General features: G+C 43.4%; 3 protein-coding genes and 1 non-coding gene across 8 annotated transcripts; all 4 read right to left on the bottom strand.

Annotated features, from left to right (window-relative positions):
- Positions 1 to 1,667: 1,667 nt before the first annotated feature.
- Positions 1,668 to 8,614, bottom strand: LOC133918223 (signal peptide peptidase 1). Of its 2 annotated transcripts, XM_062361980.1 has the most exons (13): positions 8,358 to 8,614; positions 8,014 to 8,203; positions 7,442 to 7,584; positions 7,203 to 7,318; positions 6,930 to 7,081; positions 6,746 to 6,831; positions 5,994 to 6,121; positions 5,818 to 5,868; positions 4,105 to 4,191; positions 3,921 to 3,990; positions 2,908 to 3,044; positions 2,724 to 2,801; positions 1,668 to 2,064 (listed from the first exon to the last, which is right to left on the bottom strand). In XM_062361980.1, exons 3-13 carry the CDS (start codon positions 7,479 to 7,481, stop codon positions 1,972 to 1,974), a joined length of 1,038 nt encoding a protein of 345 aa, XP_062217964.1. In that variant the 5' UTR covers positions 7,482 to 7,584; positions 8,014 to 8,203; positions 8,358 to 8,614; the 3' UTR covers positions 1,668 to 1,971. The 2 variants fall into 2 exon arrangements, with proteins under 2 accessions (XP_062217964.1, XP_062217963.1); XM_062361979.1 differs by lacking the exon at positions 8,014 to 8,203.
- A 1,383-nt stretch (positions 8,615 to 9,997) lies between these two features.
- On the bottom strand, positions 9,998 to 17,501 carry LOC133918221 (uncharacterized). Of its 3 annotated transcripts, none has more exons than XM_062361977.1 (15): positions 16,994 to 17,501; positions 16,831 to 16,861; positions 16,370 to 16,463; positions 16,202 to 16,264; positions 15,945 to 16,056; positions 15,376 to 15,454; positions 14,697 to 14,919; positions 14,154 to 14,180; positions 13,834 to 13,913; positions 13,545 to 13,617; positions 13,287 to 13,344; positions 11,470 to 11,524; positions 10,989 to 11,013; positions 10,749 to 10,837; positions 9,998 to 10,441 (listed from the first exon to the last, which is right to left on the bottom strand). In XM_062361977.1, the coding sequence occupies exons 1-15, from the start codon at positions 17,484 to 17,486 to the stop codon at positions 10,411 to 10,413; spliced, it is 1,533 nt and encodes a 510-aa protein (XP_062217961.1). In that variant the 5' UTR covers positions 17,487 to 17,501; the 3' UTR covers positions 9,998 to 10,410. The 3 variants fall into 3 exon arrangements, 2 of the variants coding, with proteins under 2 accessions (XP_062217961.1, XP_062217962.1); XM_062361978.1 differs by having other exon boundaries at positions 16,202 to 16,274; positions 16,994 to 17,102; XR_009909730.1 differs by lacking the exon at positions 11,470 to 11,524.
- On the bottom strand, positions 17,450 to 17,522 carry TRNAA-CGC (transfer RNA alanine (anticodon CGC)). Its single transcript has one exon. It is a non-coding gene; the product is annotated as a tRNA-Ala (tRNA).
- Positions 17,523 to 17,936: 414 nt separating this feature from the next.
- On the bottom strand, positions 17,937 to 21,921 carry LOC133918220 (uncharacterized). 2 transcript variants are annotated; one of them, XM_062361976.1, is made up of 6 exons: positions 21,792 to 21,921; positions 21,529 to 21,679; positions 20,265 to 20,825; positions 19,633 to 20,113; positions 19,462 to 19,543; positions 17,937 to 18,604 (listed from the first exon to the last, which is right to left on the bottom strand). In XM_062361976.1, exons 1-6 carry the CDS (start codon positions 21,828 to 21,830, stop codon positions 18,401 to 18,403), a joined length of 1,518 nt encoding a protein of 505 aa, XP_062217960.1. In that variant the 5' UTR covers positions 21,831 to 21,921; the 3' UTR covers positions 17,937 to 18,400. The 2 variants fall into 2 exon arrangements, with proteins under 2 accessions (XP_062217960.1, XP_062217959.1); XM_062361975.1 differs by having other exon boundaries at positions 21,529 to 21,682; positions 21,792 to 21,916.
- Between the last annotated feature and the right edge of the window lie 346 nt (positions 21,922 to 22,267).

Below are 22,267 nucleotides of genomic sequence, written 5' to 3'. Positions count from 1 at the left end.
GATTTATGTGTGTGTATATATATACGACGAGTTTATTCTAGTTAACGAGTTAATGTGTACATATATAATTACGTTTTAAATTGTACTATGATTACAATCGTTTTTTTTAAGTTAAGGTTTTTTTTTATTCGCCAACATAATTAGAAGGATCGATGTAAAGTATAGTTGTAGACTACTCAAAAAAAAATTATTGTAACAGAAGCTTCGATTGCACAGTTTGCATAATGGGCCACCAAATTTAGGGGATGCTGGTTGACTTTCCATGCCATCTTAATTAGCCTCGTTGTGGGCATTTAGTAGCAAACTTATTTTGCTAAACGAAACTTTAAATGATATAATTATATATAATTCGTATATAGTGCAGCTTTTGCCTATTGCTCCTCGGCATAAGAAGCTAGGTATTTGCATCTGTCAAACAGTTAGTCAGCGTTAGTTGTCCTCCATGCTCCACATTACAGGAACGGGACAGGCGATTGCATCTTGCTAACCTGGCTCGCTTTGCTTCGACTACGATCTGCATTATATTCCATTTTGCAAGGCATTATATAAAGAATAAAGTTTCCTGAATAGCAATCTTTCAGCTGCGAACGGCAAGGAGCCCAGTGGCACGCGCTGCAGGTGTGAGCCATGCCCGTCAGGATTTGATGTCTCGACGTCGCATCCCGTCAAAAACCTCCAATGAAGGCTCCGGAAAGAACCCGGTATTAAAAAAACAATCTTTCAGCTGTCAATTAGAGAATGTATTTATTTTTTCTTTCAGAACAAGGAAAAGACATGTCACGTATGATTAGTATCTGATGCTGCCTGAAAATTGTCTGGCTCTGAAGTCTTTTGTGAAAACGATTGTGAAGCAACAACATTTGGCATCACACAACGCTGAAAATAAAGACGCAGATATATACCGACCGAAAGTCATTTTGAGCAATAGCACCCTGGTTAATTCATTGTAGGTCTTTGTGTCATGCATGGCAATGCACTCATGTGAAATGGGACATCAAATAAACCAACACATTCCGTTCGTGACATATATTATATTAAGATCGACTAATCATGTGCCAGAAAAACTAGACCACCCTAAAAGGTTATTTTGCATTAAAATCTACCTTCATGTAAAAAGTACTCAAACTTGGGTGGTGAAGATGTAAACTCACACCTCCCACCGACGAGATAAGTTAGGCTTAGTTCCTTAACTATCCTACGACCATAGTATTGGTTAAGCCAGACACATTGGAAAGAAGATGATGCAGATTGTGCATGAAGATTTGGGTACTGTTTTTTTGTTTTAGGAAAGGAATGGGTAGTGTTTGCTACGACAGGCAAGGAGTGCAAGAGAAGAAAAGAGAGAATTCGGTCAGTTTGTTCGTGCCATATATTGACGCAAGGCATATAATCGAGAGCTTCGGCCGTGACTTTGAAGCAGGGACGAATCGGGTCCGATTCTCTGAAAGTTTCGCTCTCACACGCTCTTCTTTTATTATAGCGTCTCTTCTCCTGCAGGCTTTTCTACCAAATCTACCATTTAATCATCAAAGTAAACGAGCAGCTCGGCCCTCTTTGGAAAAAGGGATAACTCCAGACTCCTTTCCGGAAAGTAAACAAAATTCCTATGAGACTCTTGCATTCTAGGCGGACCCGATAGCATAGTTAATGCTAAGGTACAAAAGAAATATCATGGTATGATGCTACTAATAAACCAGAATTCTGATAGATTCTTAAGCCACCAAAATGATTCAGTGGGGAAACAGCATTAGGTGACAGGAAAAGTGAGATAAATGGATCGTATCGCAAGTCGCTCAGCATCTATTCCCTCTTCTACTCACCAGACTAAATAATTCTCGAACCAAAAAAGTTCTAGCATGTGAATCGTTCCTAAGTTCTTTTAAGCGAGCAAGTATCAAGATCATGCAGCTTATTTAGCTGCATCGACCTACTATGAAATTTCCGCCATCTTTTTTTCTCCTAAAGATGATGCTAGTCCTCCTTTTTGTTTTGTTTGGTACTGTCATCATCTTCGTCCTCACCACCTTCTTCAGCTTCAGCTTTGGACTCGTCAAACTCCAGTAGCTGGACATGTAAAAGATAGTCAATAAGTCGTCCACATGCTGACAAACTTTGTATAGATTCTTTTTAAAAAAAAAGGATATACAAAACATTTTATAGCCTAAGAAAACCATGCATAAGATCAATTGAGCATAAGGATCACTTCTTTTCATGACCCTTCTAAAGATTTATCATTATTATGTCTGGTAAGGAGAAGCTTGAGGCACATATTCTACATTTGATGGTATGATAGATAGTACATGTACCCAATTTTACAAATGGATGATCCATACTGGGCCAGGCAATCTTAGATTCCAAGAGAGGAAATCTGATTGTGCAGAAGTGTAAAATATTCTTTAAAAAACCATAGTTACTTCAGAATCTTTCAAATATCAAACTTGAGCAACTGTACTGAGAAGTAATAATTTGCTATACGATTCTTTTCCTTCACGTGCAATGCAAGTCTTTTCATTTGCTTAATAATTTCATAGTAAGACTTAAGAGACAAGCATAAGAACTAAAAACTCTGAGGAACAAAAGTGGGGTCGTTGAAAGGAATTAATACTACTCTGTATGAGTCCAGAAACAGTCTTCTTTGTGGCAGTTTTATGTTACTCAAAGTTCAAAGTAAGGACAAGGTAGGAAGCTGCAGGAAATACTATGGCAAAGGTTAACATACGGACCTGTTTTACTTCTCCATTCCACAAACAGTGAACAGCAACAAAACCAACCACACCAGGAACAATGTATAACAGAGCAGGCTGCATATGCCGAACAAAGATGAGCATAGAATAAGGTACTAATATTTCAGAAAAGAAAGAAATCAAGGGCGACAAGATAGTACTAAACCTGAGTAACAAAACTCACCTGTGCAGCTTGAAACCAGTTCATTACAATGATGGTCACGGTCAAACCCAGAGTGTATCCTAAAAATGCACTGTTGAAGTAACGGTTCTTGATGCCTCTTGAAACATCAAAACGCAGGGCAAGTGCAACGAATATACCTGGAACCAAGAGTACAAATGCATATTATTTGCTAGTTGAAGAGGCTATGTGCTTCAGCAAAAATGTGAGCTTTTCATTGTTTTCTTTCTGTATGATGCAGAAACTACCAGAATTCAGATTCAGAAGGGGTCAGGAATGGAAGCAAGCAACTATTAGTTCTATTGGCAACGACTAAGTGTTTGTAATCAAACAGCTTAAAAATAACACTGCTGTTTGCAATAATACGAATATACCCGGAACTAAAAGGTACAGGTACATATTATAAGCTACTTGAAGAGGTTATATGCTTGAGGAAAGAGGAGAGACTCTCATTATTGTCTGTTCTGCCAGAATTCTGTCTCGACATTGTACTTCTACGCAACTGCCATAATAGTGAAAGCATGGGGACCGAGTCATGTGGTGCAATCAAAACAGCCTAACATGAAACAGCATTTGAATCCGATACAATGATGACTAACAATATAAGGACTAAAAATGCTGATAGTTGTTTCTTTTGTCATACACATCCCCTTGGATCGACAACAGAAAGAACTCAATCGATATGACAAATTAGTCCAATTCTCCTAAAGGCCTGTTTTGGCTAGGGAGGATTGCAATAGAATTTTCAGGGTTTGGTTCAAATTTGAAGTTCTGAACCAATCCTAGTTATTTGGATCCGTAAAGGGCCAAAACCTCCTATACAACCAGATCCTATATGAGATTTTTTTAATAAAAAACCCAGTTTAAATAGCAGCTTGCTACTGATCATTATGTAGAACAAAGTATATGTTCATAATTTGGCAGATATTACAATCCAATCAGGAATCAGAAAACATATATTAACGTTGCAAATATCAGAAGAAAGAAACAATAACAAAAGAACTTTCACTACTAACCAGGTATTACAATGTCACCAAGGCCAAGCATAGAGAATGGACGTGCGGCATCTGAAGTTGGAAACAGAAGCTGTGCGTAACAAATCAGACCTAGATTAGTTGAACTGTTAAAATGAAAAAAAAAATGGAACCAACCAACAGTGGTTTAAACAAAAGACTAAGTTCACTAAGAGAGAGTACTGACCTTTATCGGAGCATCAAAAGATTTAGCCACACTGACCATAACTGGAGTGAAGAATACCCAGAAAATGTCATACACAAAAAGTCCAGCCTGAAAATAAAAAAGGGAAAATGTGTTCACATAACAATATCAGGAAATTATCAGAGAATCATGCAAATGTGAAAGGAATCAATAACATAGAAAATATAAGACCAATGCATTTAGTGAAGTGCTAGAAATATATGAAAATATATCAACTTGTAAAATAAGTGAATAGGAACACAGTATAGTGATAATCCAATTACAAAAGGCATAAATTTAAAATCCTTATACAGTACAGCAAGCCATACATTGAGTTTCCCAAAAAAGATCACAGATTGTTCTTTTCATAGCCAAAATAAAGCAAAGTAAAAGTCATATTAATGTCAGATGATTCTTACTTATTGTATCTATATACCATGCTTCACTAGTGAAAAATTACAACGATAGTGAGGTGAAAAATAAAGGACAATTTTTTATCTGCCACTACAAATGCTTCTAATCTGGGATTGGCCATCGCAAATCGGCTTATCCATCGGGTCTAAACTTTACCCTTGTTTGTCATCGCCGTCAACGCGGTTAGATTTTTCCGTTAAATTTCATTCATAATGTCCAACTTACCCGTGTCTTGCGGGACACTAACAAGTGGACCGGACATGTCATCCTAATAGTCGCCTCTCTCTTTTCTCTACCCCATTCTTGGATCTGGTCACTTGGTCATCCGGGAAGTCTTCCACCAGGGTCACGGTGTGCTCGCCTTCGTGCATTCCTAGAGTGGTATCTGCAGGCTGCGGCCGCATCTCCCCTAAGGATCTAGTCACGGACCTTCCTCCAATGCACGTGATCTTCTCCAACGTCCACTCCACACTCCAGGCCACACGCGGTCTCGGCGCCACACAATTTGTCCTCCTCTCCGCCATATGTGTACAAAAGCCGCTCCTCATGCTCCATCGCGCCAAGCTCAGGTTCGAAGACGAGCTCGTCGCCAAGACCTCGCGGGACCCTGCATTCACACGGTCGGATCCGGCCATCCCTGGTCGTGGCACCTCCAGAGCTGAGGCTGATTCGGTGTGACCGCGTAGATCTGGTCACTCGTGCATTGGACAAGGTGGCCCGGTGAGCTCCAAGATCGAACTGTGCAGCAGTAAAGTAAGAGGTGTTGCATGGCAGAGTGCAACATCGTGGGGGCGAGCTTGTGTGGCCTGCTTGTGAACAATCGAGTACACGGTGTGTGGCATTATGATGCTAGCAGCCTGAGGTGGCGAGCTCACGCGCAACGCTACATGCAGCTGCTGGTGGTGGTGGTGGTCCTGGGCTCTTGGCCATCCATCTCACGGTGGCTATAGTTCATTCGACGCACTCCTCGCCTTACATGCACGTCTCATCGATGCATTAAGAATGGAGGTGAAAGAAGAAGACAAGTAGGAAGAAGACTACTCAAAGGCAAAGAGGACATTTCACGGCTTGACAGGTCAATAGTGGCAAATAAGGGTAAGATTTGCAACCTCGATGGCATGAACCGGATTAGCCGATTTGTGATGGCAGATCCCGGATTAGGGACATTTGCAATGGTAAATAAAAAATTGTCCCGAAAAGAACCCATGTTCATGACTGAAATAATGAGAATGTCTTATAGGTTTTACCAGAAAATAGAAATATAAAAGTTTCAATTCAAAACCAACATTGAGTAAACCATACCAAGAGAATAGCACCAGTTTTAAATGATCCCAAAGATAGCATCTCGATTCCCTGCAAAATAATAGTGTTAAGATTATGCTGAACTAAAAACTGGAGAGGAAAACAAATCAAATTTAGGAAGTTTTTATCCCATATATGTTAGTAATTCATAATAATGTTAACTCATAAATACAAACCTGAATACAAAAAGCAATTCCCAAAACATTGTTTGCTAGCCAATGCTTCTTAGCAGCATACCACATGCAAAAGAAAAATCCTGGGATTGAAGCAACAATCTGGGACTTGGTGAACTCCACCGAGAGCGCTGAAATCAGAAATTCATGAACTTAAACCATCTTCAAGAAGGGTTCTAAATGAAGGAGATTAGCATGGTAAAATTCCAATATCCGTAAGGCTGTTCTAAGTCCCTGAGTTAAGACTCATAAGAAGTCAACAGCAAATCCTACGGCTGTATTAACACCATAACTGCAATAGTAATGAAAATGTCACAAACATCTATTTCACAAGGAAAAATGAAAGTTCACATATCCGTAAGAAATGGTGTCAACAAAGAAAGTAGTTCCATAACAGTTAACTGTTCAGAAACTATTGAAAATCTGTTTTGACTTTGTTTTTTTGATAATTCTCGTGCAAATTTTGGCACGTGTTTGCATGGTACAATATCATGTTCTTTGTAACAAGGTGGAAAACAATGAAATAGTCTAAAGAAACATCAATGCTGAAAATATCAAGTTCATTCTGGCAACGTAATAAGTCAGTATATCAACTCTTGGTCAACTTTTTTTTTGTTTCAGTGCACAGCAGTACTAAAGAAACAAGCAAATAGTGCTCTAGAGTAGCAGTGGAAACATAGCTGTACTACTTTGACAAGGTCTGCAGAATTGGACCAAAAGGAGTGAGCATAAAAATGAGTGGGGAGGGATAATACAGTGGAAATATGGAGCCCGCCAAATGATGACATTATCATTCCATTCTTTTGGAAGAAAACGTTTTATAGAAGGAATCAATGTTGCACTGCATAAGAAGGTCACAAAAGGCAGTCTTAAGTTCAGAAGTATGGTACTAAGTTTTTACATTTCTGCAAAAGCTATTTGAAGCAAATTTGGACTTACGAGAGAGCGACAATCCCAAGAATGAAAAAGTACGCAGTGAGCACAGCATTGACCAAGTCTTTCGAGAGAAACTTGAACAGAAGGAACAGCGACAAAAGCATAGCACTCCCCACTAAAGGGAATCGCATAGCATGCTCCTTGGACATTGTCTCCTGCATAATAGCAAATGCAAAATAAATAAATAGGTTTTGTCTGTTGTGATTAACCTATCATGGTAGTACCCAGCAGATACATAAATATACTATATATAACAAAAAGAAACATATTGCTTACAGAGGGTGGAGTCGGCTTGACAGAACGGTAACAACCCACATAGACAGTAAGACATGCTGTCAATATCACATTCAGGTTTGGGTTTACTTTAACCAAAAGTGGTGCCAAGCTCAGACCTGCATATATTGTAAAATACATAGGGCTGCAGCTCAGCAAGTATTCAGTTTATCAGAAGGAAAAGGAAAAGGATGATGAACAACACAAATGGAGTGATGGCTGACTTAAATGAGAAAGTGTACCTGCAAGAGCCAAATTGGCAGCTCGCTCATGTGTTTTCATTGTGAGGAAACAATCGGAAGACTAGCAGGGTGCCTTTCTTTGAAATTATCTATGTGGCCCTGCAGAAATGATGATGCAGCCCAGGAGCTCCAGAGTTTTATCCCTGTCGAAATACAAATAAGTCACTAAGTCAGCATTGGTGATTGGTGTACCAGGATTTAGCATGACAGGACTAAACCTTCTGTTTCAAAGCAACTAGGATGTATAGGTTTGTTCAAGTTTTTTACTTAAATAATAAATTAGACCAACAGAGTACAAAATATCTAGCAATAAAACAGCCATGAATCGCTTTTCCTTTGTGGCCCACGGTGCAACACTTTGGTGTCCTTGTCAGCACTACCATTAGACAAAAGAATGGTTCAACAATTCCCAATGAATCCATAACAGTAGCAAGCAAAACAATTGGACCCTACAACTATGCGGCGGATTGGTAAGACCTTTTCCTGCGTAAAATCATGCACTGGTGCAATAACAAGTTGTAGTTGTTCTACTATTTATCATCTCATAACAGAAATTGCAAGTTTTCTCGTACCTAACAGAAATTGCTCTGCTTAATCCCGGGGGGGGGGGGGGGGGCTTAACGTGGGGCCATAGTTTCCTCTCTCTCTCTCTTTTGGATAATAAACTACACCCGCACCTCGGTTACCAGGTCCTTTTGTGTCAACAGAGATTTATAGACGTCAGGGGCCAACTGAGATCGATCTTTCACGCTGAATAAGAACCTAATCGAACCAAACCACGGATTTATGGGTTAGATTAGGAAGATTTGGATTTGATGCTCGCAATCACAGCAAAGAAATGAAAGATCTGGCTGAACGGAACGAAACGAAATCCGAGAGCAACGGAGCCCATCGAAGCGAGCTAGGGTTTACTCACCGACGAAAGAAGAAATCAGTCCAAGCCAGGCTGGATCTCGGCCCCGCGGCCAGTGGAGCACAAGCAGGGTTTGGGGGTCGACGAAGAGAAGACTAGAGCAGGAGGAGGCCGGCCCAGCTTGGCGCGTGCCGTCGCCGGCGGTGAGGCCGCCGATGACGAGGCGAGACGAACTGCGAGGATGGAGGGAGCGACGAATTTGGGGATGGGAAGGGCGAAATTAATAGGCGACAGGGGAGGGGACGAGGAAGAAGAGCAGCGAAACCATTTCTAGTAAGACGCCGTTACTCCATGACAGCATGGGCCCACAGTAAAATTCAACAATTCTGTGACAACCTTCCCAAGAAAAGGACAATTATTTCGTAAGATCAAGAGGTCATTCTATAGACTATGTAACAATGCAGCGCATGTGTTAACTGCTGCTGGTATGCATGGTTAGCGCATGATGTGCTTTTGTAACTGATGTGGTTGCTGATGATTCTACCGTAGGGATGGTAATTTTTTCTGTTGGATTGAGTCTCTATGGGTTTTAGATTTAATGGGAGTGGGTTTAGATGAGAAAACAGCTCTATAGAGCCATCGAGTCAAGGCCTCGACCTGAATCAAGTTTAGGGTTAGGACTATGTTTGCCCCCGCGAACGCCCCTTGGGCCCCAAAATATAGGCGGCCCAGCCTACTACTTACGTGCACACGGCCTAGATAGCCTAGCGCACGCGCAACCACGCACATGACCACGACCCACGCCACCACATGCCGACAGCTCGCTTGACGTCGTTGCACTCGCGTCGCCGGCCACCCTCATTGCACACGCACCGCCTGCCGTGGTCGCGTCCTGGTCGACCGCCATAGTCACGCCTCGCCCGATTACCCATCGTTGTTGTGCCCGTGCTACTCCACCCGGCTGTTGTTACGCCCCAACCACCTCGTCACCATCGTTGCGCTCGTGCTACTCCACCCAACCATTACCGCCTAGCCTGTGCCCTCCATTGTCGTACCACCTGTGCTACACTGCTACTCTGCCGCCTGAGCTCCACTGCCTAGCCTATGCCCGACGCTACCCATGTTACTCCCCAACCGCCATCGCCGTTGGCCGGTCGACCCTCTCGCTCCGACACTCAGGTCCCCACCGGGGTCGAGGCCAAAAACCGTTCTGCACTTGATAGACATTTCAGGACCAAATCAAGTTTAAATAATCGGGTTTCGGATCAGATCTACCCTAACCAAACCCGACGAGTGCAAACCTATTGCCACCCTTATCCTACCATGCATTATGGTTATTGGAATCCACGAGTTCAGTTAAAAAAAATTCTGTGACAACCTTTCACAAAAAGGACAATTCTGTGACAAAACAGAAAAATTCTGCAGCGAGAGTTACATGGTTTCCCGATCAAAAAAATAAAATTGTTGTAGTCAACTTAATAATCCACACAACACAAGATGGAAGAGTCAGCAAACATGCTTTGATGCTTGCTTGGTTTGCAGTCACACTTACTGCACGCTTGATAGTCGACTTCAGTTTTTCACAACTCATTTGGTTTGTAGCCACAAATTCTTGGCACCATGACCTGCTTTTTGAATATCACAAGTGTGATTCGCAGGAAATATTTGGCATATTCCAACTTCTGTCCAAAATACCCGACATCTTCCGTGATCTCATACTCATACTGACAGATGCAATGCTGCCATTAAACCGGCACAACATGAGATGATTACAAGCACTGATCTTATTCCATAAAACATTACAAGTACTCAAAATTTCAAATAGTCTCTGACAAGTTAAGCTCAACCGACTGTTTTCGATTGTATTTAAGTATATAAAATTAGTTTATTACTGTTCTATATAGATCAGTCCAATCTTGCCACCAAGAACATCATATGGAACGAATTAGAAGTCCCATTTTAATACAACAATGCGAGTGCAACACAGACAATCGCATATGACAGCTCCTTGTCTAACTGAAATGCGTCAGAGACTATTTGAGCTTGTTCTTCGACATTTCATAGCCTGTCGTCTGTTTTGCTTAGCCGAATAACGATAGCGCCTCAACACAGCCTGTTATAGTTCATCTTCGATCTGGATGGTAGCACTGGAAAACAGGAACGAAAGGAAACATTCCAGATCAACCAAAATACGAGAAAAATTCTGCAATGTGTGAACGTACAAACATGTCTGCATTGTCAATCTACAAGAAAATACTAAAGAATCTAACAATTGCCATGGAATTATCACAAGTTGTCTTTTTTATTAGAAATTTGGTTGAAAGGAAAGAATCTGGTTTTAAGAACACTACATTGTCTTGCCAACTTCAATTCGTCATATGTAGACATGAAAAGCCATCACGGAACCCATTTCCTAACTTCCAATCTATGCTTGATACATCAGATATGACATACCTTGTGGACAGACAGTGTTTGCTAATATCTTCACAAAGGGCCTTGCCCACGTTTCCCAATTCGGAGCTTGTTTTTATCCACTCAGCAAGCTGCAGATGAACCAGAAACAAGAATCTAAATTACATGAAAACAATATAATTCAAAAATGAAACGCAGCTATCAAGTAAACTAAAAATAAGATGTTCTTTGCAAAAACCAAACTATAGAACACTGTATAAATGTCATCCAAGACAAGCCTACCTCATCCTCCGTTTCCTCCAGTAACCTGCAAGTTAGGTGAATCTGGTTAGTTCATCAACTCAATAGTCAGTAGGCTTCTTCAGAAGTCATAAGGAGTAAATATTATCTTTATGCAATCAATAAATTCGCGCCTCTAAAGCACATGGTGACTGAAAGTTTGTTTAGCCTTGGCTTTGAGTCAAGTAAACAAGAACAAAAATTAACCAGTAACGAAGTTGACAACTGGCAACCAGGAAAGGCCTGCATGTACAAACAACATGCTGGGAGAGGACAACGTAGTTCGCTCAAGTGACTAGAAGTCTAACTAGTTACAAGACAATAAGACATGTAAAAAGAAATTGCATCTACACAAATGAGAATAAATTATGTGTACGATGCTTATTCTGCCAGCCAAATTCATCAAAAACTACTGAACTGTATTAATAAATGCTGCTTATCTTATCAGTAAAATTCATGAAAATTACTGGAAATTATAATGTACCTTCCACAGAAGGTGGATAAATTTTTGGAATGTGCTCGTGCTGCTGCCTTATTTTCTACAAAAGGACAATGACATAGGCAGCATAATGTTAGTAATTAGAAAGAAGTCTTATACACTATAAATGTTTTATTGTAATGAAGCAAGAAAAATCCAAAAGCAGCTCTTGTTGTTTGCTTGTCATTCAGCACAGAGATTTTCCACAAAGACAATGCAAGTTCATTTTGTTGTATGGGATTGATTATTGGGACCATTTTTGGTAATATCCCCTAAGATTATATTTAGAGTAAAATACACTAGCAGTCCCTAAACTTGTTCGGGGTGTCACTTAGGTCCCTGAACTCTGAAAATGCATCTCCATGTCTCTAAACTTGTTAAGTCGTTCACTCACGGTCCAATAGTCCCTAGACAACATGTTCTCGCTTATTTCGCATGCAGAATGTGTTCTTACGTGGCTATCTAATGTGAAGAGCCTCATGAGCCCAAACATGACGCTCATGGTGGCCCACTCGACGACCACCACCCACATGCACGACCACCATGGCGCCCCCAACACAGCCCTGACACACCACAATACGGCCATTGTCATGCTCGCCACGATGATATACACGCCTACAGCCAGTCCCAATGAACCCCGGCTGCCAATAGTGGCACGAGCACGCCCACTGTGAAGGCCAGCGTTGATGCCGTAGCAGCCTGCACAGGGCTCAGCAGCGTGGTCTCCTCCTCCTTGTCGTGCTGGTCGTCGCGCACCAGCTGCACGATCTCCATGTCGCGCTGCGAGCAGCCGGACACGAACTCGTTGATGGCCATGCTCCACACGCCCGCCAGGAGCACTCACCCGAGATGGCTGAGTTCTCGGCATCAACAACAGCCAGCTTGCCATCAACGCTCATAGACACGTCACACGGATAGATTGATATATTCAAGGAATGAACGATGTATCCACGTCGCGCTCGGGTGTGCCACCCGAATGAGAGACATGAGGGATGCTACTTGCTGGGCAGCGGCGAGCACGGCGGCACCACATAGGATAGAACAGTCAAACTCAAGTACCAAATGACGAAGCTTGGTTGAAAATAACATTTTTATGCCGTGAAACAAACATCTTAATTACTTCATGTTCCATGGATCCGGTATGAAGCTTCTTGATGGCGATGGAGGAGGCCTCAAGCCGCATGAACACCTGCAACTTGTGCAGCGTCGTGGCTGCCTGCTTCCTCACGAGCTAGCCTCGGACCAAGTCCTACAGCCTTGACTTTCAGATCTGCGCACAGCGAGGATGTTGCCGCACTGTGGGTTGGATGGGCTCCGCAGCTGCTGGACGCGTGGCGAGGCTTCTACTAATCTGTGGGTGGACGCCAGGAACGTGTTTGGTAGAATGCCAATGTGGAGGCCGCCAAAGCAAGGCTGGAGGAGAAGGAGGATGCGCCATGCTGGCATGCAATCAACATGCCACGCAAGCAAGCAGAAGCTGACTAGGACTTTTGGACGTGGTTAGGGATGTGGAAATGCATTTTCAGAGCTTGAGGACCTAAGTGGCACCCCAAACAAGTTTAAGGACCGCCAATGCATTTTACTCTTATATTTACATCACTGAGTCTGAGTTGTTTGTACCAAGTCTATCATGGTGAGCACATCCAGCAATGATCAAAATACAATTATAAATCTAGTATTTGCAACACTTCCTGGGGTGATGCATGTAAGAGAACAACTAAGCAGCGGAATGACTAACATAGTGCAAGAAAGCATATATTAACATTGCACTTTGGGCTCCTTAGTATCGATATAGTAAGAGTCACAAAGTTGACCAAAATTACCAGTTTGAAAGGTGTTCCAGTCTGTAACTTTCACCCATCCTTTTTCGCCTGATTCCAACTGTCAGTAAAAGTTGTTAGATGGTTAAATGCTTGTGCAGATCCTGATGTTGTGTAGAAAATATCAATACTAAAAGACATTGATAAGCCAGTTTATATTTATAGCACATTTATTACACTAGATACTAGAAAAGGGAGCAACTTTATAAGATGGCGTGCAGTACACATTCTAAAAGAATCATATATAGCTTTATTTTCTACCTTATGCAAGGTATAATCTTGCATCTTATCACATAGGCCATCCAGAAGTTCTACAACCCTAAGCTCACTGACTCTGCAACAAGAATACAAAAATCAACTACATATTATTACAAAAGTAGAAAATGAAATATGTTCATAATTTGGTGCAAGTATGTGAGACCAAATGATGCCCATCAATATAAAATAGGCTCCATGTGTAGTGTTAAATTAAGGTTTATCCCCCTTAACATTTTTCCAATATGTTACTTTTTAATCATAGAAAACATGCATGATCATGTTGGAAATGTACCTGTAATCAATGACCTTCCCTTCCCTCTGACCTTTAGAATTTAAGCGGTTGCGCAAGTCCAAGTGATTTTTCGGTTTCTCCTGCATTGGAGAATTCAGGGATATAATAATTGATCAATTGGTGCCTATACCAAGAAACTAATATGATATATGCTTTTTAGATTATGGGATGATTATTTTGTCAATTGTAAGAAAATATTTTCATATTTGGGAAAGATACAACTACTTTGTAATACATATAAAACCCAAATTAGCATTAAAAAGAATGGTAGGAATTACTTAGTTAAAGGTAACTGAAAGAAAGAACACTGATTTACTTACACTCGAAATTCCAATCTCTATCTCCGCCTGGAAAGAAGATTAATAGATACATCAGAATATGAAAAACATGTATTTCAGATTGCTGAAACTATATGTAACATACAAAACACAAACTTCCTGTGCTGACAGGAGAAATGTACCAAGGTCTAAGAAGCAGTGCATGCCACTGGAACTCAAATTCAGTCATCGAAACAAATGCACCACATGATGTAAGTGTCCCAACTAAGCGGCACGCCAAAAATATTAAATTTTCAACAACATAGTGCTAGTCAGGGTACTGTCTGAGTTTAAACTTTGACTCCACCAGCACTGAAATTTCTACAGAAAACTCTCGAAGATCCAGGCCCCGATCTACCCCGCACCATAGCTTCACGAGGAGCGGTAAAGATCGAACCTTGGAAGCCAATTTCTTCCGCTCGCCGAAGTAAAACAACTTCAGCACACATAGCAGGTTGCTCCAAGAATGATTGTACATGCATACCCCAACGAATTCAAGAGAGGAGAAGAGAAAAGGAGAGAAGAAGACAAGAAGAAGGAACATACAGCAACGGCCTTGCAGGCGGCACACTTGTCTCCGATGGCGGATGCGGAGGAGCCGGCTGCCGCAAGGATGGTGGCGAGGAGTAGGAGGGCGCTGGATCTGCAGACTGCTCCTCTCGGCTCCATCTCCCGCGATCTCGCGCAGTCTCGTCTCCCTCCCGATTTCCAATTTCCACTTCCTCGTGATGGTCTTTTTGCAGATGTGACCTCGAGGTCTTGCACGTCTCTAAATACGTCCGTACCCTTTCTGTTAGTATTAGAAGCTTCTGGAATTCCTTCCGACCAATTTACTCTTTTTTTATGGATCGACCAATTTACTGGTACTACAGTAGTTGGAGTACTAGTCCACCCGTTTCTTCCTTTCGTTCAGACAAATGATAAAGAATTATTTTTCTCTCAAAAAAGAAAAACTAAAAAAGAAACTGAATTCTTCATCAGCAAACGTACTTGTAGCTGTAATATTTGTGAATCTTTCTACATTACACCTACTTGTAAGTTTAATATTCATGGTAAGACACAGCTCATAAGCAAGTTTGGACTTGGAGATGATCTTACCGTATCATTCTTTCTCGACTTCTACTCAGCACTCAAACTGATATCCATAATAATTAAATAAAATGTATACAAGAAACGAAGTATTATTCTACAAGAAATAAAGTATTATTCTAGACATACCACATACTTCTCTATAGATGAAAGGTCGCGCGTGCTGCTGTTGATGAAGATATATAGTGATGGTGGTTCGTCCGATTTCCATCGATCTGTATCCACACTAGCCAACTAGTTATGAATAACTTTCTCAGGGATTTTTATAAGAGAATTTGTATCCCGTAACAATAGGGTTCAAACTGGCTGATAATTGTTCTCTTTCTATGAATAGCATCCTAGTGAATAGTTACCCATAATTTCACACACATAACCCTGGTGCACATGTTCATTAATCCTTTTATTTCCTTTTTTGAACTGCAATAATCCATCAATGTGTAAAGGCTTTCCATTTACACAAAAAATGAGTTTAGCATGTATCTCGAACTGGTGGCTCTTGCCATGAGGTGTTTGCCCAATGCCAATATCAATAAGCTCCTCTATAGAACAAGGCTTCAATGCGGAATAGTAGTATGGACTCTTTGACAAAATGATAGCAACCAGTTCATTTTACACTCCAAAGATATATTAGCACCTGAAACTCCTTGGAGTCATATAGTTGGTGCTTTAATTAATGTATTAGATTAGAGCGATTTGATAATTTACCTTCGTTGTCATCAGAAAAGTCAAAATCCAGGGTATTTCTTATCGATTTGAAGAAGTTATTGACAGGTCCGGTGGGCACATCATCGAGGGAGCTGGCACTTACACCCTCAATCTAGAGGAAGTGGAAATAGAAAACATATCATTTAAGTTGCATGCTACTATAATATCTTGAACAAGCTCCTAGCAAATATTCAGGGAAGGGAAAATTTTCACCATGTGGCTGTAAGAAATAAATTGTTTCACCAGGCATCATTTACCGTGTCTATAGCTGTCCGGAACAACTGTGAGGCCCTGCGCTTTTCAGGTTGATCAGGAAACACCTGAAATGGACTAGAAGAGAACACATGAGCATGGTTCGGCACATCAAGAGCAAATATGCATCAGGGATGGCAGCATCAGGGATGGCAGATGAAGCCTGAACTTACTACACAGGACCTAGTCCCCTTGAGCTCTTTAAGCTTCCTTGCGACATCAAGAGCAAGCTGGATTGTTGGCATCGATGAACTCATCTGAGGAGCCCTGAAGAAGTAAGGCATGGTGATTAGAAACAGTAGGTCATCACATCACATATATGTAATATCAAATGGTATCATCAGTTCAACTTGAACCAAAAATAAGACTGATTCGATGTTTCTTTTATTGGACAAAGCAGGTATTCTCGAGAGAAAAAAATCTGACAAATTAGAAGTGCATGCATCAACATTATAGTTATAACTTATAACAGAGGTAGCGTTCAAGGCGGGACGGGTTAACTATTAGTATCATTTTATTCGTTATGCGCATGAGAATTATGACTTTTTTTTCGTAGTAATGGTACCGACTTAAAGCACAAAACTAGTAAAACAGATGTTGCTCCTCAAGAACAGAATGTGACAACTAGGTTTACCTTGTAAGAAGAGATGCTGCTTGGCAAAGGCCTTAATATCGTCCCAATTCAGAAGCGCCCATGCATGAAGAAGACATGAAACAGCAAGGAAAGGGACGATAAGAAGATAATGCAGGCATGGGGATGGCGATCGCGGATGCGGAGAGAGTGCGCCCGTGCTTACGGGAACTCGATCCCGAGGCGGGTCTCGCCCTCGCCGATGGCGCAGGCGAGGGAGCGCGCGGCGTCGGAGACGAGCACCTTGTAGGAGCGCGGCTTGTACACCGGCACCCCGGCCCTGAGCACCTCCACGTCCCCCGTCCCCGCCTCCGCGCGCGGGGGGACGGCGAGGCGGCGGGCAGGCGCGGGGGCGTGGCGCGGAGCGGGAGATGAGGGAGCGCGCGGGCGGAAGTGGCGAGCGCAGAGAGCCGTGGGCGCCGGGGCGGCCATGGCAGTGCGTTCGGAGTCCTTCGGACAGCTTCGTCTTTCGGCTGGGACGACGACGAGGAGGACTGGAGGAGACGAGACGACGACAGCAGCACGCTGGCGCGAGACCAGGACGAGATTACCGGCGAAGCTACGGTCAATGGCAGGTGGGACCGAGCAAAAACTTCTGAAAAAAAGATGAAAAACCTCGAGTTGGAGGTGCGGGGAATCGAACCCCGTGCCTCTCGCATGCGAAGCGAGCGCTCTACCATATGAGCTACACCCCCGATCGTGCTCTCCTCGGGACGCGAGCCTCCTCATAGTTTCCTGTAGGCGGAGCACGCCGGCTAACCGGACAAGACGACGTGCTTGTGCTCGTCGGCGTGGACGGCAGCCGGTGGTGCTCCCTGCTGGATCGCGGCCAAAAAAAAAAAGGCGTCCGTCTATCCTCAGATGGACGGTCAAGATAATTCCACAACGGGTCCAATCGGGTCCGGGTCGTATAGCCCGCGGCCCAGCCCATTCAGGACCAGAGACCCATCCGATTCTGGACCACACATTCATGGGCCGCACCAGCACAAACCTTGTTGCTATTGGTTCTTAATAAGGTATTACCTTAATAAAAGAGGTGCATTACAAATGGTTAGCTTCATATGTTCTGAACATGATTGATTTGTGTTTGTAATTCTGCGCAAGAAAAGGCCTCCATTCTGTGAATTGAACTGAAGAGTAAGCCTCTGATGAATGCTTACTAGAAGGCTCCTGATCTGGTTATCAACTCAGGTGAAAGAGGAGGTTGGCTCTCCATCCAGTGGCTGCGCTACCTCTATTACAGTGTGTGCTATGAACATGGATAGAACAGCCTGCAATTCTTCGAACTGGGGCCTTGAGGTTTAACCATGAATTCGTTACATCTGTGACACTTATAGTAACTGCACAACACAGAAGGCTTGAAGCTCGCATCTTATGTGTAGAGAGAGAGAGAGAGAGAGAGAGATACAAGTGATTCATCCCCTTCTGTTGTGACATATCTACTGAACCGACTGAAGGGAAATACTTGGCAAAACCAGATTCATTTCATTCGCTAGTAGACCGTAACAGCAGGTGAGGATGCTTCACAGACAGGGAAGTAGAGAGAGAGAGAGAGCTTGCAATGGCATGCTCTCTACGAGCACCAGTTCCAGCAGCCAAAGGAAGACGGCAACCGGCCGGTCCTCCTGATGTACTCCGCCTGTTCGGCCGTCCTTGCAGCCGCGCGGTTCCTTTTCAACTCCGCGGCGGCACGCTTCTCGTCTGCATTGTGCCTCGCCGATGCGAGCTGGGTCATCAGCTTGTCCTGCGCACGGGCACGCATCCGCTCCACCTCAACCTTCAGGAACACAAACCATGAGCACTACGTTGATATCAACGACGCAACATCCACAAAACGCATCTGAATTTTGCACCCTTTGGCTTTATATGTTCTGAACCTGAACGTCTATGGCACACTGACCAAACGAAATAGAAGCAGCAGCAAGACTAACTTCAGCAATCTACTAGGGAGCCTACCATGCTACTATATCAGAATGAAACCAAACATTCTTAACTTGCTATGTCGTATCCAAATGGAAGGATGAACATGCTACTAGCAAGTGTTATGCTGATGCATGTGAAAAATTGCTGCCATGGTTCTAAGTGTTGTCTCGTGCTAAATTGTGTTCTGTGTTTAAGGTGTTGTTCTACGTACTTATTTTGTCTCGAGTAGTATTATCTATATATTCTACTTGTTAGAGAGAGCACTACATCCTCACTGGACAGTGACCAGACGATACCAATGCTTATGTACGCCATGCTACTGATAAATAACTGCATCCTAAGCCAATTGAAGAATAGCCCGGAAGGGCAATGATATGCATTGAATTCAGATAAATGATAGCTGGAGGAAGTGATAAGCTGCTAACTTCCCAACAACTATGGTAGCTGAAGCTTTTTGCCCCTATGATTAAGCTTTTTTGCTTGTCTACACCATGATGCACACTATTATTAACAGAGGTTATAGTCAACAGCTGAACAAACTTTCCATGTAGGCTCTTATATGCATATGCATTTTGCAAGTGCTGTGGTAAAAAAAAAAAATAGATACTGAAATTTTCAAAGGGGGCGGAAAACACTTCTGAGTTAATATATAGAATTCTACAGGCATCCATGGCCATGCTTATATTGGATGACAGGAAAAAATCTGCTTACCTCAATTTTTCTCATTTCAGCTTCGATTTTGGCTTTCTGATGATCCTCCCATGCTTGGATCTTGATCTCTTCTCGTTTGAACCTGGAGAGCAAAAGGCACAACATATTAATCAAGTCACCGAGCACCCAGAGAATTTCAAAATACTAAGAAAGACACTTAGATATAAGCACCTTGCTTGATATTTGGCCTTTTCCGCCTCCTCCCATGCAGCTGCACGGATTTCAGTTATGTTCTGGATCGATTGGTCCATTGACACTGTTTTCAGCGAAAGTGATGCATCCTTTTCCTCCTCCTTCTTGCTTGCCCATGCTGCAATATTGGTCTTACCTAGCTGTGTGCCAAGAAGCATTATCTCTCTCCTAGTTTTTGTTTGCAGTTCCTGTTCGCTTAATTCTGCATTGCTATATTCTCCATGGCTGATAGCAGCACTAATTGCGTTGGGGCCGAACGTCTTTCGTGGAGTAGTTGGCCGAGAAAAATTTGGACTTGTTGCTCTCACTGGTGTTCCTGTCCGGGATGGTTCTTGGCTTGCAATAGGAGTCATTTCAGTGCCCATATCCCTCATTGACACCGACCGAACTGTTGATGGAGGAGGTATGCATGTTGTTGCACCCTGAAGCGTGGTGAATGAATCATTACGACTAAAAGTAACTGCACTCATTAAAAAAAAATGCATCCATGAGTGAAAAAAGCATAAAGATTCTTAGTGCAAGGATTAAGCACCAACATATAATGTACCACAAGCTACTGTGGAAGTGGTAGAGCTGAGGCATGATGGGGGGAAAAAGAGCTCAATACTTACCAGCTGGATCAGCTATTGTAATTTCTGCAGCAAGGGCAGTCTTTGAGCAAGGCTCCTCTTCTGGATAGGGATCCGGAGGTGCCCAATTTGCCGCTTTCTGCCACCCAATTTCCCTCTTTTCTTGGCTTGGGTCCATCCTCTTGGTATCTATCTCCTCTGTGGCCTCAAGCACAATCTTTGTCACCGGCAGTCTCACGCCACCAGAGCCAGGTTTCTCCATCTTCCTTGGTAGCGCCACACCAGCCCTGCTAGGACGGTTTGTTGCCGGGCTCGCGATCCATTTCTGGGCATTGTCCCACTTTGATGGGGCAGGCTTTGAGAACGGAGGAACAGCTGATGCCGCCGCCGACCGAGCGGAGCCCCCTCGCTCCTTGTGGAATTCAAAGTTGGAGGCCACACTCTCCGAGTCACAGGAGTCCTCTTCGGGCACCCTGACCCTCGAACCCATGGAGTGGGTGTCTCGCGATCGGTGACCACTCCCTGTCTCTAGCGAGGACGAAGATTCCGTGATGGTGCTCACTACATCCACGTCCTTGTATTCTTCGCACATGTAATCTCCTCCTAGATCAGAAGACAGTCATAGTTTCACATCAGAAATCAACTGAAGATTCAAGCAATCATTGTTGCACACTTTCAGTTCAGCTACACACTGAAGCATGTGGCTTATCAAACTCCCAACTGAAATTCAGTAATTGAAGCGAGTAAACACAAGATTGTTGGACTCATATGCCCTGCATTACCCCCATTACATAACGAAGAAAATCTGAACGATTAAAATGACCAGAAGAACGCCATAATTAGTCAACCAAAAAGTTAGGAGATGTGAGACTGGCATTTGGCCCTTTCCCACAGACGCATCAGCCAGTCACAAGAAACCAACCAGGCACCTTCCCCGGTGTTTATAAAGCATGAAAAGAATCTCATTTTCCCCCTTTGAGTATTGAACTCCACTCGATATAAAAAGATGATTATTTATATCCATCTTTCAGCAACTAATGTAAAAGGTTAAGGTTCAAGACAAATACCAATCTCCCTGTATTTTGAGAAAGGAGGGGGGGGGGGGGTGATGAACAATGTGACAAAAAAATTACCCCGTATTTGGACCAAATCAAATGGTCCAAATCAGGCAATGCAGCAGCCAGAACCTCCCAAAAGATAGCAGATTGGCACATAACCCGACAAACCGCATCCCCGTTAAGCAAGAAATCGAAGTACTGACAGAATTGAGGAGGGCGAAACAGAAGAGGAAGGAAGAAATGCTCACCGCGCGCGTCGGCGTCGGCGTCGGATCTGACGGAGGCCTTGGGCACGGCGTCGTACTCCTCCCCGCCGTCCTCCTCCGCGTCCTGCCCCCTGCGGCGCTTCTCCACCCCCAGCAGCATCGCGCGCAACCGCTTCGGCGAGAACCCGCCGCCCTGCTAGTGAACAGAGAGAGAGAGAGAGAGTAAGCAGCAGCCTGCATTACTCCACCGAATCGAAAAGAGAAATTATCAGAACCCTAAGAGCAGCGAAGAGAGGGGTGTGTACCTGGGTGGGGAACGGCTTCTCAATGCGCTCGTACTCCATGGCGGCGGAGCCGGAGATCTGCGGCGGCGTGGCGTGCGACTGTGTGGCTCGTGAGAGAGATGAATTCGTGAGTGAGTCACTTGAGTGTGTGTACTTTTTGACTGCCTTTTGACGGACTCCGGGATGACGTTTTTGGGCTCTTGATTCCCATAATTTACAATAAATACCCCTGGCTGGTGGTACAATTCTGGAGAACACGAGAGGGCACGATGGTAAATGGAGGGGTACCAGATGAGGTCACCGGCACCGGCAACGGCCACTTGTTCGCTTTCTCGAATCTCTTTGATTATGGTGGGCGGGCGTGAGTAGGGCCATGCAGTGTGGTGTGTGCAGTCACTGACAGTGGGCCCGTCCCAATCATGCTGTTCTTGTTCCTCGAGCGATTCTCCTCGACATGTGACTGGATGGCTCGTCACTAGTACCCATGGCTCGCCATT

The sequence above is a fragment of the Phragmites australis genome, chromosome 5 (genome assembly GCF_958298935.1).
Source record: "Phragmites australis chromosome 5, lpPhrAust1.1, whole genome shotgun sequence".
In the NCBI taxonomy this organism is placed as follows: Eukaryota; Viridiplantae; Streptophyta; class Magnoliopsida; order Poales; family Poaceae; genus Phragmites; species Phragmites australis.
The sequence above is the reverse complement of the archived record's forward strand: the minus strand, read 5'-3'. Positions and strand labels throughout refer to the sequence as shown.

What these genes read in the sequence shown, in the direction of transcription:
- LOC133918223 (XM_062361980.1), bottom strand. Translation starts at nt 7,481, where the DNA reads ATGAAAACACATGAGCGAGCTGCCAATTTGGCTCTTGCAG. An exon ending in TGCCAATTTGGCTCTTGCAG is followed by an intron (nt 7,319 to 7,441) that starts GTACACTTTCTC and finishes CAATATATGCAG; the next exon opens with GTCTGAGCTTGGCACCACTT. An exon ending in AAACTGGTGCTATTCTCTTG is followed by an intron (nt 4,192 to 5,817) that starts GTATGGTTTACT and finishes TTTTATTTTCAG; the next exon opens with GCTGGACTTTTTGTGTATGA.
- LOC133918221 (XM_062361977.1), bottom strand. Translation starts at nt 17,486, where the DNA reads ATGCGAGAGGCACGGGGTTCGATTCCCCGCACCTCCAACTCGAGGTTT. An exon ending in GCAGCATCTCTTCTTACAAG is followed by an intron (nt 16,464 to 16,830) that starts GTAAACCTAGTT and finishes TTACTTCTTCAG; the next exon opens with GGCTCCTCAGATGAGTTCAT. An exon ending in TCCGGACAGCTATAGACACG is followed by an intron (nt 16,057 to 16,201) that starts GTAAATGATGCC and finishes CACTTCCTCTAG; the next exon opens with ATTGAGGGTGTAAGTGCCAG.
- LOC133918220 (XM_062361975.1), bottom strand. Translation starts at nt 21,830, where the DNA reads ATGGAGTACGAGCGCATTGAGAAGCCGTTCCCCACCCAG. An exon ending in AGAAGCCGTTCCCCACCCAG is followed by an intron (nt 21,683 to 21,791) that starts GTACACACCCCT and finishes TCTGTTCACTAG; the next exon opens with CAGGGCGGCGGGTTCTCGCC. An exon ending in CGCCGACGCCGACGCGCGCG is followed by an intron (nt 20,826 to 21,528) that starts GTGAGCATTTCT and finishes CTTCTGATCTAG; the next exon opens with GAGGAGATTACATGTGCGAA.